General features: G+C 36.0%; 1 protein-coding gene across 9 annotated transcripts in view; it reads right to left on the bottom strand.

Moving 5' to 3' along the window:
- Positions 1–18,698, bottom strand: part of TUT7 (terminal uridylyl transferase 7) — a 99,317-nt gene that overhangs the window by 46,957 nt on the left and 33,662 nt on the right. For all 9 annotated transcript variants that reach the window (XM_027874932.1, XM_027874930.1, XM_027874933.1 and 6 more), the window contains 8 exons: positions 16,229–16,363; positions 14,118–14,298; positions 11,754–12,847; positions 11,229–11,379; positions 10,189–10,275; positions 9,417–9,517; positions 7,897–7,954; positions 331–434 (listed from right to left, as the gene is read on the bottom strand). In XM_027874932.1, the coding sequence (XP_027730733.1) occupies positions 331–434; positions 7,897–7,954; positions 9,417–9,517; positions 10,189–10,275; positions 11,229–11,379; positions 11,754–12,847; positions 14,118–14,298; positions 16,229–16,363 (1,911 nt within the window). The remainder of the gene's footprint in view (positions 1–330; positions 435–7,896; positions 7,955–9,416; positions 9,518–10,188; positions 10,276–11,228; positions 11,380–11,753; positions 12,848–14,117; positions 14,299–16,228; positions 16,364–18,698) is intronic.

The following is an 18,698-nucleotide window of genomic DNA, read 5'->3' as shown; positions in this document are numbered from 1 at the left end:
ATGAACAATGAACTAATTTACTCAATTCATTTCAGAATTAAAACTTGTTTAACATACTAAAAGTGGTCAAGAATTAGGGAGATGCCATAGCATACAGGCCTTAGCACCCCTCTTTTACAAGAGTTTGTTAATTCATTTTGACTTTAAACATATAATCTAAGATAGGGGATGGCAGAATCAAAACACTTTTCCATTTAAACAGCAGAAATGCTTCAAGAAATGGCAACATTTAAATTAATGCTAGTATGAACAACAACAAATTCTAAAGGCCTGGGGAAGCGAATCTTTACCTCTCTACAAACTAAAGAATGCACCTGGAGGGAATCTTACCAATGTGTTATACAAACTGATGTCCACCTCCAGACCACTTCTCATGTGGAAGAACTTGACAATTGGTACCTTCGCTGTAGTAATGGGCAAGACATTTCTGAGCCCTGGCAGGGAAAATTTAATTTAACACTATCATTTAATGTTATCTTTTAACATAATTTAATATAATAGCAACATTATTTAAATAGCCCCATAGATAGAAATTCATCTTAATAACTTAGTATTGTTCTGTGACTAAACTTGACCCCATCCTATATCATTTCATTTGCCTTGGTTAAACCCAGAAAATGTGCAGCACAATAATTAGGAAAAGTCTTTCGTGTTTAGTTTTGTTTATTGCCCCAATACAAAATTTTCTATCATATTAGACAAGTCTATTTTAAACACAGATTTAAGTTTTATTTGCTTATAAAAAAAAGATTAAAGACAGGAAAGAAAAGAAAAAGAAAGTCATTTGAAAACAAACTCAACCAATTACTTGGTGATACCTGGTTTCCCCCACCTAGAAAAGCAAACACAATGGATAAAGTAACTTCCCTGTTTGGGAACATTCATCTCTCTTTGAAGAATGTCAATGAAAATGCCAAATGTGATAATCTGTGGGCAAATTAGGGAACTGATTGAGAGCACCAATTCAATTCACTTGCTCCCATACTTATCCCTTTCTCTTCTAGTATGTTTAATCCTTTCCATTCCACTGACTCCATTTCCTTTTAAAATTTTCTGCCTTCAAATACACATAATTCTCCCCTACTTTACTGAAAAAAACAAACAAAAAAACTCCATAACTTTCTTTGATCCTACTGCCCCTTCTGGCTATTAAAGATTCTATTTTTTACCTTCCTTTTATTGTCAAACTTCATGGAGTGGTCTGCACTAACTCCCTCCATTTCTTGACTCTTCTTTTCTTCCTTAGTTTTTCTACTATTTTCTACTACTGGCCATCCCTGCCACTTCACAGAATTAACTCTCCCAAGTTACTAATGACGTCTTTAAGTGTTACTGCTTTTTCTCTGTCCTCACTATTTGTCACCAAAGATATGACATCCTTTCCTCCCTTTACTTTCATGACACTGTACAAATCTGGCTCTTATCCACTTCTCTAATGCCTCCTTAGCTTTTCTCCCTAACTGCTCTTCTTTTTCCTATCACAGGGAATGTTACTCCAGGCTCACTAAACATTTTTCTGTTTTGGTACTCTTCAAGACTCAACTATCATTCCTATTTAAATGAATTCTCTATCTTCAGCCCAAATAAATTCTAGTACTGTGCCTCCAATTGTCTAGTAGAAATTTCCACATGGATATTATATTTTTACCATGAACTCTTTCCCAAATTAGAGCCCTATTACAGCTTCCATACTTTGGTCAAAGCACCACCAGTTACCCATTTATCACTTTGGGCACACTTTTTCTTTCTCTCCTACAACTACGACCAATTTGTAGTCTTTAAGATCTACAACTCTAGTCATTGTACCCATTAACTTTTTTTTTTTAAGGCAATTGGGGTTAAGTGACTTGTCCCAGGGTCACACTGCTAGTAAGTGTCAAGTATTTGGTCTGAGGCTGGATTTGAACTCAGGTCTTCCTGACTTCAGGGCCGGTGCTCTATCCACTGTGCCACCTAGCTGCTCCCCTCCACCCATCAACTCTTTTAAGGATCCCTGCACAGTCTTCTAACTGGTCTTCTTCGTCAATCATCTGATTCATCCTGAATTCTGCAAGATGAATTTTCTTTAAACACTTACTCTGCTGTGCAAAAACTCTTCGATAACTACTACTCACATTCATACAGGGTTTTATACAACTACCTAGGACCTTAAGGATTAAGTTCAAATTACTTAATCTGATCAGAGAATCTACAGTAACAATCAGAAGGGATCACAGAGATGATTTAGATCAACTCTTACTTGAAATATATTTTTCCTATATAACTTCATTCAATCTCTTCAAAAAAGATCTTCAGTGATCGAGACTTTTCTATCAGGTAGTTCATTTCACTTCTGAGCTCTAATTGTTATGAAATTCTTCCTTATACTGGGCCAAAATCTACTTCCCTGAAACTTCTATACACTAGTCCAAACATTCCCTCCTGGTGCCTACCGAATAAGTATGACCTCGCTTCCAAATAACTCTTCAAGTATCTTCAAACAGTTAACTATGTCTTTTCAATCTTCTAGTTACCATGTCACTTCCATTTTCTTTAAGCTAAACACTACTACTTCATTTAACTATTCCTCATATGATATTATTTTAAGTTTCCTCATCAGTCTAGTCAACCTTCTCAGGACATGCTCCAGTTTGCCAATGTTCCTCTTAAAAAATGTAGTTTTCAAGACCTTTTCTCCCACTATTCTTTCAAATGAATCTTCTGCTACAGCCAGGTCAATCTTTTGGAACACTGTTCCCTTCCCAATCTTAACCCTTTGAAGAACCAGTTTAGTTCTATATTCTCTCCTACTCTTGAATTCCTTGCTCTCTTATCCTGTTACCGGTTATGCCTTTCTAAAGCCTAACCCTATAATACTCCACTATCTGCCTTCAACTCTTATTCACGTCCTGCTGAATGGAGCAGTAGAAGTTACTAAACTGCTGATTGGGTCCACTACAAATTTATATTATCTAAGCTCAACCGGGCTTTCACTGTAGCAAGGCATTTCTTTACCCTAATTGATTTTCTTTACCCTGATTTTCTTTACCATTCATCACAGCGGCTGTTCCAACCTTCCTCATCTCTCTGTAAGCCTCCTACAGCACTCCAGTTTGCTCATCTTATTAACTATAAACACACATTTTACAAAACAAAAATACATATTGAAGCCATTCACTGAGAGATTGTTCTTTTCCCCTTTCCCTCATCATTCCCTCTAATATTGTTCTCTCATATTTTTCTTCACTTAGTCTCTGAAGAGGCAGACCTACTCACTGCTAAGGCCAACTCCTCTACATGCATCTTTGATCACTTTTCCTCTCATCCACTCAACACTGTCTCCTCTGTCAACTTCACTCTCTCTCTAACCTTCAATCTCTCCTCTACTGACTCTTCTCTGCTATCTAAAAACATGTCTATCTCCTGTCCAAACTTAAAAACTCTTACTTGATCCTGCTAGCTATCATCTTATAATCTTTCCCCATGCTACATGTCTCTACCTCCTTTCCTCTCACTTTCTTCTAAAGCTGCAATGTGATTTCCAACAAACTTACTCCAAAATTCCCAGACATCATTTAACAGCAAAATCTAACAGTCTTATCTTAATTCTCATCCTTCTTGACTTTTGCAGTATCTGACATTGATCATCTTCTCCTTCTGGGATACTCTCTTCACTCTTGTGTTTCTGTGACACTGTTCTCTTTTGGTTCTCCTGTCTGACTACTCTTTTATCCAGTCTCCTTTATGGGTTCTTCATCCACGTTATGCTCAGTAACTGTGAGCGTCCCCCAAGGCTCTAGGCTGGGTCCTCTTCTTTTTTCGCTCTATGCAATATAGTAATATATGGTGGTCTCACAGCTTTCCTGGGTTCTACTATCATCTATATGCAGATGATTCTCAGATTTATATATCCCAGATCTAGTCTCTCTTCTGAGCCCCAGTCCCAACTGCCTGTTGGACATTTTGAACTCAATGTTCTGTAGATATCTCAAACTCAACATTCCCAAAACAGAACTTAATACCTTTCAAACAAAACCATACTCTTTTCTATTATTTCCTATTACACTACTATCCAGGGCACAACCATCCTCCCAGTGACACAGGTTTGTCACCCTAGTGTCATCCTCAACTCATTTCTCTACCTATCTAATCATCTGTCAAATCTTGTCATTTTAATTTTCAACAATGTCTCTGGTATGAGTCCCCTTCTCTCTATCGACAGTTACCACTCTAGTTCAGGCCCTCATCAACTCCTTCAAAAGCCTTGGTCAACCTGCCTCCAGGCTCTCCCCACTACTCCATCGTTCACTCAGTTGCCAAAGTGATTTTCCTAAAGCGTAAATCTGACCATGTCATTTGCCCCTATTCAATATACTTCAATCTATTACCTCAAGGATCAAATATTCTTTGCTTGATATTTCGAACTCTTTACAGTTTTGTTCCTTCCAACTTTCCAGTCTTCTGACACTTTCACTCCCCTTCTACAGACTCTATGATCCAGTCCTACTGCCCTACTTGCTGTTTCTCATATATGACACTCCATTTCCTGCCTCCATGTCCCTGCAGTGGTTGTCCTGATGCTCGGAATGCTCTCTCTTCCTCAACTCTGCCTCTTAGAATCCCTGGTTTCCTTTAAAACTCATTTCAAATGCTACTTTTTTTTCTTTTTAGGCAATTGGGGTTAAGTGACTTGCCCAGGGTCATTCAACTAGTAAGTGTTAAGTGTCTGAGGCTGGATTTGAACTCAGGTCCTCTTGACTTCAAGGCCAGAGCTCTATTCATTGCACCATCTAAGCTGCCCCGCCCAAATGCTACTTTTTATAGAAGGCCTTTCCTGGTCCACCCAGTTGCTAGAACCTTTCCCTCTAAGGTTATGTTCCACCTACTCTGTATATGTTATAGGTACCTATTTATTTACATGTTGTCTCTCCTGTTACAATGTAAACTCCTTGAAGGCTACAGACTATTTTTGCCTTTCTTCATATTCCCAAGGCCTAGCATATAATATTTAGTGTGTGTTGAGTAATTACTAAGGTTATCATTCTTGTTCCACTCACCCTGGAATACTACCCTTTAACCTCTTTTCCATTTCAAGTTCTATTGCTTTCATGACTATGCCGAGATCATGTGGTTTCATTCCATAATAATCCTCTCTTCTCTGAACTCTTATTGGTATAACTGCACACCGACTGATGCTCATTTTTTCCATGTGCTTCACGTCCTCAATGAAACTGTTAAGATGACCAAGGACCATAAGCAGGACCACGCTGCTATTTCTTTTGTAGTCCCCTCTCCCTCCAGTGGTTACTATAGGGATTTATGTATAGTAGATGTTCAATAAATATTGCTGAATTGAATAAAAATAGTTAAACAGTTTCAAATCTATTTAGTTCCTTTGACCCCATCCCTTCTTGAATCCTCCAAAACCTTGCTTAAATAACTTCATCTTTTTTTTTTTTTTTTTTTTGGGCTAAGCAATGGGGTTAAGTGACTTGCCTAGCGTCACACAGCTAGTGAGTGTTTTGTCTCTGAGGCTGGATTTGAACTCGGGTCTTCCTGAGTCCAGGGTCGGTGCTCTCTCTACTGCGCCACCTTGCTGCCCCCAAATAACTTCATCTTTGATCTCTCCCTTTTTCTAGGCTCCTTTACCTTTGTCTATAAGGACAAGTTTCTTTTCTTAAAGAAAACAAAAACCCATCCACCATCATTTGATCATGTTAGCCCCCTTCACATTAACATCTTATCTCCATTTCTATTATTCTCTCCCCCTAACTCCCTTTATTGCTTAATTTCTAGAAAGGATAGTTTATATTCGCTGTCTCTTTTTCTTTACCACTAAATCACCCCTCAAACTCCTGCAATCTAGTTTCTGTTTCCACCACTCTACAATTATTTTTTTCTAAGGTTATCAGTGACTTAATTGCCATATCTTCATTCTTGATTTTTTTGCTGCATTTGATACTGCTAACCACTCCCTCCTTATTGACGTCCGTTACAACGCTCTGTTCTAGTTCCCTTCCTACCTGTCTGCTCCTTTTCAGTATTATTCACTAAATCATTTTCTTCTTCCTAATGTTTGAATTTGACCATATCATATTTCAAAAACTTTCAGTGGCTCTTCACTGCCTATATTTTAATATTGCAGGAAGAGTCAGATCCTCTACAATTTGTCTTTAATCTACCTTTCTCCCCATGGTTCACTCCACTCCACATAAAAATCTAGCTACAATAGACTATTAGCTATTCATTGCCCTCACTTGCCTTTTTTCCCTTTTTGCATTGGTACAAGCTGGCCTTCAAGCCTGGAAAATCCTCTTTTCATCTATCTACCTTTTGAAATTTTCTTCCTTCAAGGCCCATATAGCATATTCTCTAATAGTATATTCTCCATAAAGCCTACCTTGACCATTGTAGCTAAAATGACTTTTCCTTTTCAATACTTCTAGCAGCACCATTTGAATGACTCCTTTGCTCTTATTACACTCTAACTTACACTATATGTAGCTGTGTACATGTTATATCCTCACTATTAGAACATAAGTTCCCTAAGGAAAATAACTCTCCCATTTCAGATACTGGCTAGCTGGGCAAGACTCTGTGCCTTAGTTGCCTTCGCTGTAAAATGAGAGGGCGTTGAGGTTTCTCCTAGCTCTAAATGTGTGATCCTATGATTATGTCTCTGTGCATATATTCCTAAGGCCTTTGCACATAGCAAGTGCATTATAATTATTTGTATTAAGAATGAATCTGTCTAAACTTGATCAATAGTAGGAAAATACATAATTTTTTTGCCAGAATTCTGTAGCCATCATCATATTCCTGATATATCCAATACTTTGTATACATCCTTAACTTTCAACATTAAATATTTGCATAAGAAATTCTTGGGTAAAGGAATATTGATTGTAGGCCATGGTTCACATTATTCAATGCAAAATTTGTTGAGTTATTTGCAAATAAGTTGATACTCTCAGCCAGTTGCCTAGTCTAACTTTATAAATGCCATTCTTCAAGAGCTTTACCAATCTGGAAGAAGAAACTTTTTCTAGTTTGTTTCTCTGGGATGGGGAAATTTTTATAATTTCATCAAATGTAGTTTTACTAGAAAGCATAACCCTATAGAATTCATACACACTATCTGGAAGTAAAAATATTCCCCCATTTGAAATAAATTCTTAGTTCCCCAACGGTCAGACCTAATTATGTCTGTGTACATATATGAAAAACCAACTGACACTCACGCTAACTTTCAATTCCACTAGAAACATGGGGAGGAAAAGATTTAAGATTTGTCCAGTTACCCCAATGACAGGTAAAGTCTTTATTCAAACTCCTAGAAATAAAGAATACAAAGGAAAAGAAGACTTTAACTCTTATAGTAGTTGTATGCACTATGAATTTAAGCATTACAACCATGCCAGTCTTTAACTAAAATTATGAAAAATAGTTCAATGTACTTTTATGAAGGGAAAAAAAAGTTTACCAGTGTTGTTTGTAACAATAGTGGTAACTTTAAACTGCTGCTAAATATTTAAGGACGAGTAGATGGCACTATAAACTCATCTGAGATGAATAAATTCTATACTATGTTTAGCCCCAGGTAGGTAAAAGCAAAAGATGTTCCAAACTAATATGCGATGCCTCTCTGATACCTGTCTTGTAATGAACTGAAACCCAAGTCAGTGAAAGATGCACACAAAATATCACAGGCTCCTTGATGGTTTCCTTTTCTCTCTTAAAACAGGTCTAAATAATTTTTGCTTAATTACATGGAATATTCTTGCAAAAAAGTATCAAAATGGCAAATTTACAGTAATAAAAATATTTTTATTTAATCACAATGCTATATAGCTGACATTTTAGGTAATTCAGAGGCTTATTAAAGAGAAGGCAAAATCCAATTAGCTCATAGAGTACCTGAATGTTTTTTGAGGACTCTTGATAGTTCTTCAATCATTCTAATGCAATCTAATCCCTGCAACAAAAGTAGCAAATCATTATATCAATATTACAGAGCTTTTCTTAAAATGCTAGCATAAATACAAATTTCTATTACCTTTAGAAATTCCCAAATTCATTCCAGTTCAGAAGCAGTGTGGTTTTGTGGAGATAGGGATTTGGAGTCAGAAGACTAGAGTTTGAATGACAGAACCATGATAAAATATAAGCACCCTGAGGGCAGAAACTATTTAATTTTTTCTTTGTATCCCCAGTACATAATAGGTGCTCAATACATGTTTGTTGATTCAGTAAGACAAACAAAAATGAGGACTAAAAAAGTCAATCTGAATATCTTATAATCCTATAACACTGTTGTTGTTCCTTCTTCTTTCCTGAAGAGGATCAATGACATCATGAGGGTGATGTCTTGACTTGTGCATGAAGTGTATTTAAGTGAGTCAAGGCTGTCCAAAGTCATCAGCCTCCCTTTCTCCTCCAGAGTCATCAAAGTCCAGTGGCAAGACAAAAGTCAAGATGACTGGCAAAGGCCTGGAACTTATATTTTGTAAGATATTTTGGGGTTTGGGGGGCTAGATTTTTTTATTTTAATTATCCACCCAACCATCCTCTTTCTTTCTTTCTATCATTTTCAAAAAGCTGGGACAATTTACTTTTTGCCCTGTGCAGTTTTCATTTATGATTTCTTGGAATATAGCTCTGGAAAAACAGGCTTTTAAAAAGCCCATTGTGTTTCAAATGTAGTTAACTTCTTGTTGGTCAGTCATTTCTGACTCTTTGTGACCCCATTTGGGGTTTTCTTGGCAAAGATACTGGAGTGGTTTGCCATTTCCTTCTCTAGCACATTTTACAGATGAGAAACTGAGGCAAACAGGGTTAAGTTTAAGCCCAGGGTCACACACCTACTAAGTGTCTGAGGCCGGATTTGAACTCAGGAAGATGAGTCTTCCTAATTCCAGGTGCAGCACTTTATCTACTGTGTACCACCTGGCTGACTATACCTTTAAATCCAAATCACTCTGCTTTTCATTGAATGGCCAATAACAACTTGGTGCCTTTAGCAATTTTGAGGATGTGAACAATTCAAGGTGATTAAGCATCACCCAATTTTCAGTTATCTGGGAAAATGCCACATTGAAGTACAGTACTCTGTAGTTTAAAAAAATTTATTCACTCATATTACCAATAGCAAATGTAAATTACATATGATCACCCTGGGACATGTAGCATAAAAGAAAAAATACTCAGGAGAGAACTGAATTTGAACCCTGGTTCTGATCATACTAGCTGTGTGAATTTGGGCAAACTTTGCCTCTGAGACTTAGTTTTCTCATCTATAAATTGGGAATGACAATCTTTTTCCTGCCTATCATGAAGGTTATCATGAGGGAAGTGTTCTGTAAGTCAAAAGATACTATATAATTGTGATTCCTTTTTCTTCATCATCATCATCATCATCATCATCATCATCACTCTACCTCAGCAGTTTCAAGTCCTTCAATTGTCATACAGATGTCCAGGTCACTCTGTTTGAACCCAAATCCGTTTTTGGAAGAACCAAATAAACTCAATTTGGTGCCTGTTAGAAATATATCATAAATAGTAATTAATTTTTGAGGATGTTTTATTTTCAAACAGGCATTCTCAAGAATGAGCAATTGAGTTAGATACTTCTTGTAACAGAATATTAAATATCTTATTTTGTGTAAAAAAAGAGGCAAATTTAGAAATAAAGCTTTCAAAAGCATAAAATATACAAATTAAGGTCCCAATTCAATAATAATCTCAATGAAGACAAATACTGGTCTCTCTTAACTTCTGGTTTATTTTAGAATCCCATTTCTTGTTTACCTCAAAGTTTGCTTTTATTAAAGATAAACTATATAAAGGAAGAAAAACAGCCATTTGTGTTATTGTCAAAGTCTTAGGACAGATAAAGTGCAAGATAAAATCTATAACACCTCCCTATATCTATAATTATTAAGTTTGCTACTTCTTTGAAAAAATTATTTTTGAAATGTGATTTTAAATTTTGATTAAGACTTCAAATGGAAAACAAAATATATGCATGCCATTTGTTAATAAAAATAGTATTTCAATATTCAACCTACTGGTGCACTACAATTTTCTATATCAGCTATAACACCAATCACATCATTTATTTTTCTCTAAGTCAGTAAGTTTGGAACAAAATTACTGGTCTTCTAGAAATGTTAAGCTAAGAAAAAAATGTGATATAAATAACCGTACCTGGAAACTCTTGTCTTATGAAATTTTCCAGGTTTTGCCGAATATGTTCACGAGCCTGATCTTCTAAAGCAGTTGCAGAAAAATCCTCTGTTTAAAATAAACAGAAATAATTGTCAAAGAGCTTTTAAAATTTTGCCCCAAAACTAGAAGAACCGAGTTGTTATTAAAAAACAATTATCCCCATGTTCAAATTTCTAAGTATCTCTTATGTGAATAACACTATTGCAGAAGCAATGTGATCACAAAATAAAAACATAGCCCAACCTCAAGAAAATCACAATAAATTACTAAGAATTACTGAAATTTTACACACACACATGTACGTGTAATTATATATATTATTATTATCAAGAGAAACTAATTTTGCTATTGTTAAAAATAAGCTGACTTTGAGAGATCAGGCTGAAGCTGTCAAAACATTGTTTGTTAAGATGGTCTGTTTTGAACAGCTTTCCAAGACTTAAGAACTCTGAACAACCTTCTATTACAGGGGATTGATGATGAAGAAGGCAACCCACTTCCTTTCAGAGAGGTGACTGGACTCAGAGTACAACAGAATGAGACATACATTTTTTGGACATATCCAATGTGGGCATTAGTTTGGCTTGACTATTCATAGTTGTTACAAGGTTTTTGTTTGTTTGTTTGTTTGTTGTTTCAGGGATGGGGTGAGGGGGGAAAGGGCAGGTGTGTGGTGGGATGACAGGGAGATGGAACAGATTTCTGTTAATTACAAAATACTGGTAAAACAAAAAGACTGCTTTGATTAGTTGGATATCTACTTTTATTTATAATGTTTAAAGTGAAAATATTATCAAAAGTTTTTCTGTACTTTATTTCTCTCAGTTGAAACTTGGAACTCTAAAGATTAAATGAAATCTTTATAATGAACACGACACCAGAACAGTTAGAAATTAAAATAAGTAAAGACTGATAAACACATGTTGTTATTTCTTATATCTTAAGCCATCTCCTAGTTTGGCAATTGTTTGAAGCCTACTTTAATTCCTAGAAATTAGTAAGAAATGTTGACAACTTACTGTAACACTGGATGCAAACTTGATCTAAGATATTTGAAAATCTGGGTGTTAACGGTGGCAAAGGATCCAGTTCAATTTTTTTGAAGTCTTCAGGGCAATCCTTCTTTAGATGGCCCTCTCGCTTGCACAAACTACATACTACAGTAGGAGGCTACATGAAAGGGAAAAGCATAAAGACTTAAATGCAGTTTTTTATACGGGAGTTCCTAACCTGTTCTAGTAAAACATTCTACTTTTTACTTCCTCAAAGTGGTATTCATCAGGGGTGGAGTATGGTATGATACAGCTGGAATATTTAGCAACTTTTAATAGTTTTGGGCAGGAAAGTGGGTGAGTGCTAAAACTTAGGAAGAAGCCTGGTTAATCAAGCTGGGCTTAAAGAGCAAATGAATAATTAATCACTGCTAATCATTTCAGTAAGCCTGTTTTACTAGATGAAAACTAAATTTACCTACACAAAATTATAACAAAACAAAACAAAACAAAACATCCAAGCTATTTCTTTGGAAGTTAAATTTTTTTTACCTTGCCCTTGGTGAAGACAAGTTTACTAAATTCATAGAATAAATCCAAATGATCTACAGTTGAATCTTCCTCACATACATTTTCTTCCTTAAGAGGATGCTTTTCATTTAATTCCATTAGCAAGGGTTCATCTAAATTTTTTCTTACTTCTTTTAAATCTTCATATTTAACAGGAACAACTAATCCATCCTCTTCAGAAAGGGCATCCACATCTCCATATCCAGTGTATGTATCCAAATCATCTTGTACAGTAACATTATCCCTTTCATTAATGGTATGCCTGGCTGCTTCTTCATCCTCTTCCTCATCATCTGAATTAGTGATTTCTGATGTCTGGCCCTGTACTGAATGTGCAACCTTGTTTGAGTCTTCTAATTCATCTGTGCCTTCCGTGCTTTCCTCATCCATGTCAGCCTTGTCATCTACAGTAACAAAGTCATCTCTTTCAGTTATTGTAATGTTTTGGAAACTCTCTAAATCTGAAATGCTGTCAGTCTCCATATCAAGGTCATTGTGATGGGCAAGCACTTCTCCATTTTCACTGTCATCATCTAATTCTTGATCCATAGTTGTCAAATTTTTCTCCCAGTCTTGTCTTATGTCAAGTTCTTCCTCCTCCTCCTCATCTTCGTCATTTCCACTTTCTGGTTCCTCATATTGTGGTTTGAAATCCTCGGAATCATCAAAAATTACTTCTTCAATGATACAATCGAAGTCTCCTTGGTTGATTTCAACTTGAACATCTCCTAATTCCTCTGCTGGGCTTTCAAAACCATCAAACATCTTTACAGTATTCCTCTGATGTGCCTTAAAGTTTTCTACTGTATCGGCAGCATCAATACAGTCACCCATAACCATGATTTTGTTATTGATTCCTTGTACCTCAGGGTCATGCTTTACATCATCTTTTAGGTGTTTGGATGTTTGAAGTGCATCAACATTTGTATTCAGAGGCTTTTTAGGTGTGGTCTTTGTTGCTTTTTTGTGTGGAATAGCAAAATACTTATATGTTGCTCTTAAACAATGAAGTATATATTCATAAACCAGTTGACTGTTTAAGGTTCTTGCCACATTCCTCTTAATGGAGTATGGATCTGTAACAACAAGAAATGCAACATCTTTATATTTTACCTTGAAAATAATCAACCCATTTTAGATTAAAAGCAACAATAAACCAGGCAAAATGAATCCTATTTCTTAAGTGTGGCTATTTTCATCTGGGAGTCAAAACAGAGCGGAAAAAAATGTCATCCCTCACATGAAGAAATCTCTCACATGAAGAAACTCCTAATATCAAAATTCTCTCTTATAACCAACCCACTTGGCACAACACCAGTATCCCTTCCTTATCTGGTTATAGGATAGTGGCAGCAGAAGAGAAATGATCAATCTGGCTCTTAAGCCTTCAGGGACTACTTCCTACACTGAAAGGCTCTGCTGAGTGTTCTGCCTCCCCCACTCAGCCAGTCACTTTGCAAAGCTTACCTCCACTCTTCTGCCCTGTGAAGCCCCATCACTGAACTGGCTGGACTGAATTCCAGGGGTGAGAGGGAGGCACGAGGAGGAGACACCACTTCTCACAATCTGCTCTCCTCCCCTAAAACTCCAGCAGGGTAGGCAATTGGCCAGAAGAGCTGAGCCAGAGAAACTGCAGGGGAGGGTTTAAAAATGTGAGATCCCCATAACTGCACACAGAATTTTATGCAAAATGCAAAAAACCCTCTTATGCAACATAAAGCTTGAAAAAAAAATCAAGCAAAAAGAAGGGAATTCCATATTGAAGATTCCTTTAACTACAATTATGAGGAAGTTCTTAAAAATGTTTTTAAAGGGGAAAAATTTAGGTTTCTATATGAGCTTCAACTATGGAACAGCCTAACTTCTAAAAGCTGAAAATGGCTTAAGAGGCCAGCCCACTTTCCAATACCTACTGAATATATCAGTGTGTTTCACTGCAATACAGATTTGGTTTAATGATTGCTATGCAAAAGAATATATGCATATTTTAAATATTACTGGAGGCTTCATTACACTACGTCATGTCTGCAAACTGCTGGAAACCATGAAACCAATTAATATAAAATGGGGTAAACTGAACCTAGAAGTAAAGATTTATAGTCAGGTTTTTTTTTAAACTTTAAGAAATCATTTAAATTTAATGAATGTGTAATTAGGATAATGCCCGTGCCACAGTTTTTAAAAACGGAGATCTAAACATGAAACTATCCTGACTGTTTACTTTACTGCTGGGTTCTGGTACACCTTGTATGAAGGTGATGAAAGAACACTGAAATAAAGTACATGCTGTTAGATCTGCATTTTTTTTAGTTTTTTTTTTTTTTTTAAGGTAAAAAATCTAGATACCTTCCACAGCAATGCGCTTTTTGGGCCAATCCTTTGCTTCACGAGATATAGCTTCTTTGGCACGTATACTGATGACCAAATCACCCAAATTAAATTCTAAAGCATAGAAACGAAGCAATTCCACCCAAAGCTGCCCAACTGGTACAGAACACTGGTTTTCTAAGTCAAATACCAATGGAACCTATTAATAGCAAAAAGAAGAAAGTTTCATCATTACAAAACAATCAGATAAAACAAAATTATACAGATTCTGTTTTAACAAAATGAAACTTAAGGGAAGGTATGAGTGTGAAAATCCTTTCACAGGAAGCTTAAACTGACTACAAAAAAATTAAGCTATGTATCAGTAATTGGTTTTTATTATACTTTAGATAGAATTGGGATCTTATCTAGATAGCATGGAGCAGTGGGAAGGTAATCGGAATTGGAGTTAGGGGAGATCTGGCTTGATAATCCTGCCTTTGATATTTACTTGTCTTGTGACCATGGACAAATTCTCTCAGAGTCTCAATTTCCTAACTATAAAATGAGAATAATACTAATGATAGTACTCTTGCCTCACATGGAGGTTGTAAGCCAGGATTCAAAGAGAAATGTGAAGTAGCTGTAAAGTGCTTTGTAAACACAAAATTGCTAATATGTCAGCTATTGTGTGGGCTGTCTTTTAACACCACTTCCTCCTGTGTCACTCCTGGTGTATTTGCTAAAAAGCGGCCACTGATAGATCAGGCATATTTGCTACTTTCAATTTATGAAATGTAGTGAAGACAGAAAGGACTGTATAAGAGGTGCTAACACATTCTCAGTCCTGCCCCCTACCTAAGCTATCAATATACCTCAAGTGGATACTGAAAAAAAAGCAAAGAGAATAGGATCCTAGGCTACCCAGATTTATAAGGATATTGTACTGATGACTGGATATTTAATTTTGGTGTCAGTTAATCTGTGATATCAAAGGTTTGGATTTTAAAACACATATGTCTGGATTTATCAATTTAAAGAAAATACAAGCATTTTTTGTCATAGAATTTTAAAGTTACAAGTTATACTAGAATCTATTCCAGCTTGAGAGATGATGAAACCAAGGTACAAAGATATAAAATGTCCAGAGCACAAGAAGTACGCCTATTAACTTTCAATCCATTATCTTCATTATGTCAGGCAGTCTCAAGAACACAAAATTCTGTTTGTATATTAAGAAATAAAGCAATAATTCAGCGTCCAATTTGTACAACCCCCCCTTCAAGTATTTATTTAGGTTTTTATTACTACTGTCTTTTTGCTTTTTTCAAATATTTGAAGGATCGTCCCCTTGGGAAGAACTAGGAGCAATGGATGGAAGTTTACAGGCAGGCAAATTTTGGTTCAATATAAAGAAAATTTTAGGGGGCAGGTAAGGTGGTGCAGTGGATAGAGCACTGGCCCTGGATTCAGGAGGACCTGAGTTCAAATCTGACTTCAGACACATAACACTAGCTGTGTGACCTTGGGCAAGTCACTTAACCCCATTGGCTAGCCAATAAAGAAAATAAAGAAAATTTCCTAAGAATTAGAACTACTTAGAAGTGGAGTGGACTGCCTTATGTAGTAACTTTCCTATCAATGGTGGTCTTCAAGCAGAGGCTGAAAGACTACTTTCAGGATGCTGTAGGAGGGAATGGATCCTTCTAGTGTGCTTTAGATTAGATGATCTCGGGGTTCCTTTGCAATTAGAAATTCTCAGACTCTTCATATAACAGTTCTGGGTGTTCTGGGTCAAGGTTTGTAATTTCATCAGTGTAGGAATGCCTGATGCAGAAACTAACCATATACATCAGTAATTTATCCGTGACTTAGAGAACTGCCTTTAGCATTGACAAGTTATGTGACTTGGCCATGGGGTTATACACACATTATGTATTATCAGATGTGGGACTTGAATCCAAGTTTCTTATGATCCCAAGTTCACAGCTGTTATAATTCATAGTATACTTTCTCTTTGTTTTTGTCTCGCCAAACCTCATTTTGCTATACACTGAATGTTGTAGGAATCTGAAAAATCATCTCTTAGTTAATTAAAAACTGACAGTTTTTCAGTTTAATAATGAAAGTAGATAAAAATGAGTTCAGACCTTTCCTCTTTTAAAAGATGTTTCCTTAGATGATTCATCATCTCTTGCAGAAGTAGTCTGTTCCCAAACCACCAAATCATTTTCAACTTCTTTAAGGGTAAAATTTACTAGTTTGTTCAATGAGAATCCTTCAATCTAGGAAAATAGGAGAAATACAATCTTAATAAGTCAAAACCAGTATTTACTGTTATATCAATGCTTATCAATCTTATGTAAATAATTGCTAGAGCACATTCAATAAAAAATCCCATTATAGAATACATTAAAGAGTGTCCTAAGGAATCTTGGTGAGCTATCTACAAAGTTTTGTTTAGCACATGTGGAAAAAATGGTAGGTCTCAGTGTACTGCTTTCTTACTTCAAGTATTTTTTTTTTTAAATAGACACCAACTAGAAACATTAGTTGTATACAGAAGCCTCATAAAGACTCATTTTGCACAAACCTTTTATTAAAGTTAAAAACTAAGGCTGAAAGGACTAATAAAGGGAGAGTCATATAGATGTAGAACCCTTTTTTTCTTCACTATGCCTAATACATGCTAGATGACACTTTTTAGAAAAAACTGAATCTGAAGTATAGAATTTCTTGTAAAAGTAACAGAGTGGCATTTAGAAATGTCAAGATACAGTTATCTCTTCCACACTGCGACTTTCCCCATTGTGGTTTTGTTACATCACGGCTCACTATAAGAAATTAAATGGGAATTATTTTGGAGTTTTGTGGAAGCCGCAGATGACGGTAGAAGGCCAGCAGACAACACAGAGCCTATGACCAAATGCTTAGCCCAAATTTTACAATAAAGTGCCGTAAACACTTCATAAAAGAAAATGAAAAAATTCAGACTTCTTCTCTGGTATGACGGGTGGGTCAAAAATTTTACCCAGGCTTTCCAGATGGAGGGGTGCTGCACCTTGAAACCCTGAAATGTTGAAGGGATAACTGGGCTAAACATTATATACCGTCTATTTTATTTCTTGGTAGACTAGTTAATCATTGGGTACAAAGTAGAAGAACCAATTAGGAATTAATATAGGTTATGAAGTTTTTTTCCCCCTTTAATGCAAATAGCTAATACGATGTTTAAGATTATGAGTTATTCATAATTCACTATGATTTACTTTAATCAGTTAATCAAATTCTTGCTGAGAATAGTACTACTTGGGAAATGGGAGTTGTGACTAGGAAATGAAAACTGAAGGGGAGTAGGGAACTTTGGATAGCAAGCAGAAAATAGGAGGAAATTTAGGGAGTAGGAGAAAAGGCAAGTGAAAAGACTCTTTAAGAAATTCTTTTCTACTTTGCAGTTTATGTAAAACTGATGGGAACCTATGTGTCACTGAATATTATAAACTAACTCAGGCATTAGTAATCTACCCTGCATTTTTAAAGCTCAGAGTAGACTGCTAGTACCAAAGATATGATAAAGTCACAAAAGCTGGAAAAGACCTGAGAAAACTTCCAGTTGATTGCTCACAACTCACATAGCTGGTGAGTTAACATGGTATCTGGGATGAGAAAATAGGAATGCCTCTATCAAATCTAGTGTTTTTTACACTTATCCAAATTGAGGTCAAATGAGCATGATTAGTTCTCAAAGACTGCAAACCTCAGAGCCTTCCCCAATGAAAGCTAATCCAGTCTGCTGCAGCCCAACATCTCTAGTTCAGTTCATCTTTTCCTCTTTTTCCACAACTCCCCAGTGGGAAGAGGGGATGAGAAAAAAGGAAGAAAAAGCTGGAAAAGGTGTGCACGTCCTCCTTTCCCTTTATGCATAGAGTAACAAACGGTTTTACTATTCCTAAGAGAATTCTGCATATCCATAAAATGTGAAGGCACATGATGAAGTTAGATATATCAAAATATTATTTTGTACAGAAGTAATATAGAAAGGATTTTCAGAATGGACAGAAGAAAGAGCACTGGATATGGAATCAGAAGACCCGAGTTTGAAACAGGCTGTCAAGATAATTTTATCAGTGCAATCTCAGGAAAATCACTGCACCATTCTGGGTTTCAGTTTCCTCATTAATGAATGAATGAAAATGCTTATCACATATACTGTGTGATAGTACTGTGAAGTACTGTGCCAAGCCTAGAAGACACAAAGAGAAAATTAGATGATCACACTAGAGTTTTTCTAAGGTCCTTTCCAGGTCTAAAATCATATGATCTTAAGATGAGATAAAGATGAATAACTTGGAAGTTAAGAACAGAAGATTCATGAGGATAACCAAAATACTATTTTCTGTAATTATTTATATTGCCCTATTGTTGTTGTTTTAGGATAGTTCAAATGGCAGGATTTAAGAATTTACAAGTAAATTTAAGTAGTAAATTTGCATATTCATATGTATATTTTCTCTAGATTGTGTGTATATTTAGGGTTGAGTGTACTTTACTCTCCTTTCAACACACACACACACACACACACACACACACACACACACACACACACACACACACACACAC

Source organism: Vombatus ursinus, unplaced genomic scaffold, assembly GCF_900497805.2.
Source record: "Vombatus ursinus unplaced genomic scaffold, bare-nosed wombat genome assembly UNPS02014807.1, whole genome shotgun sequence".
NCBI classification, from domain to species: Eukaryota; Metazoa; Chordata; class Mammalia; order Diprotodontia; family Vombatidae; genus Vombatus; species Vombatus ursinus.
Note: the sequence above shows the minus strand (reverse complement) of the source record. Positions and strands in the feature narration are given on the sequence as shown.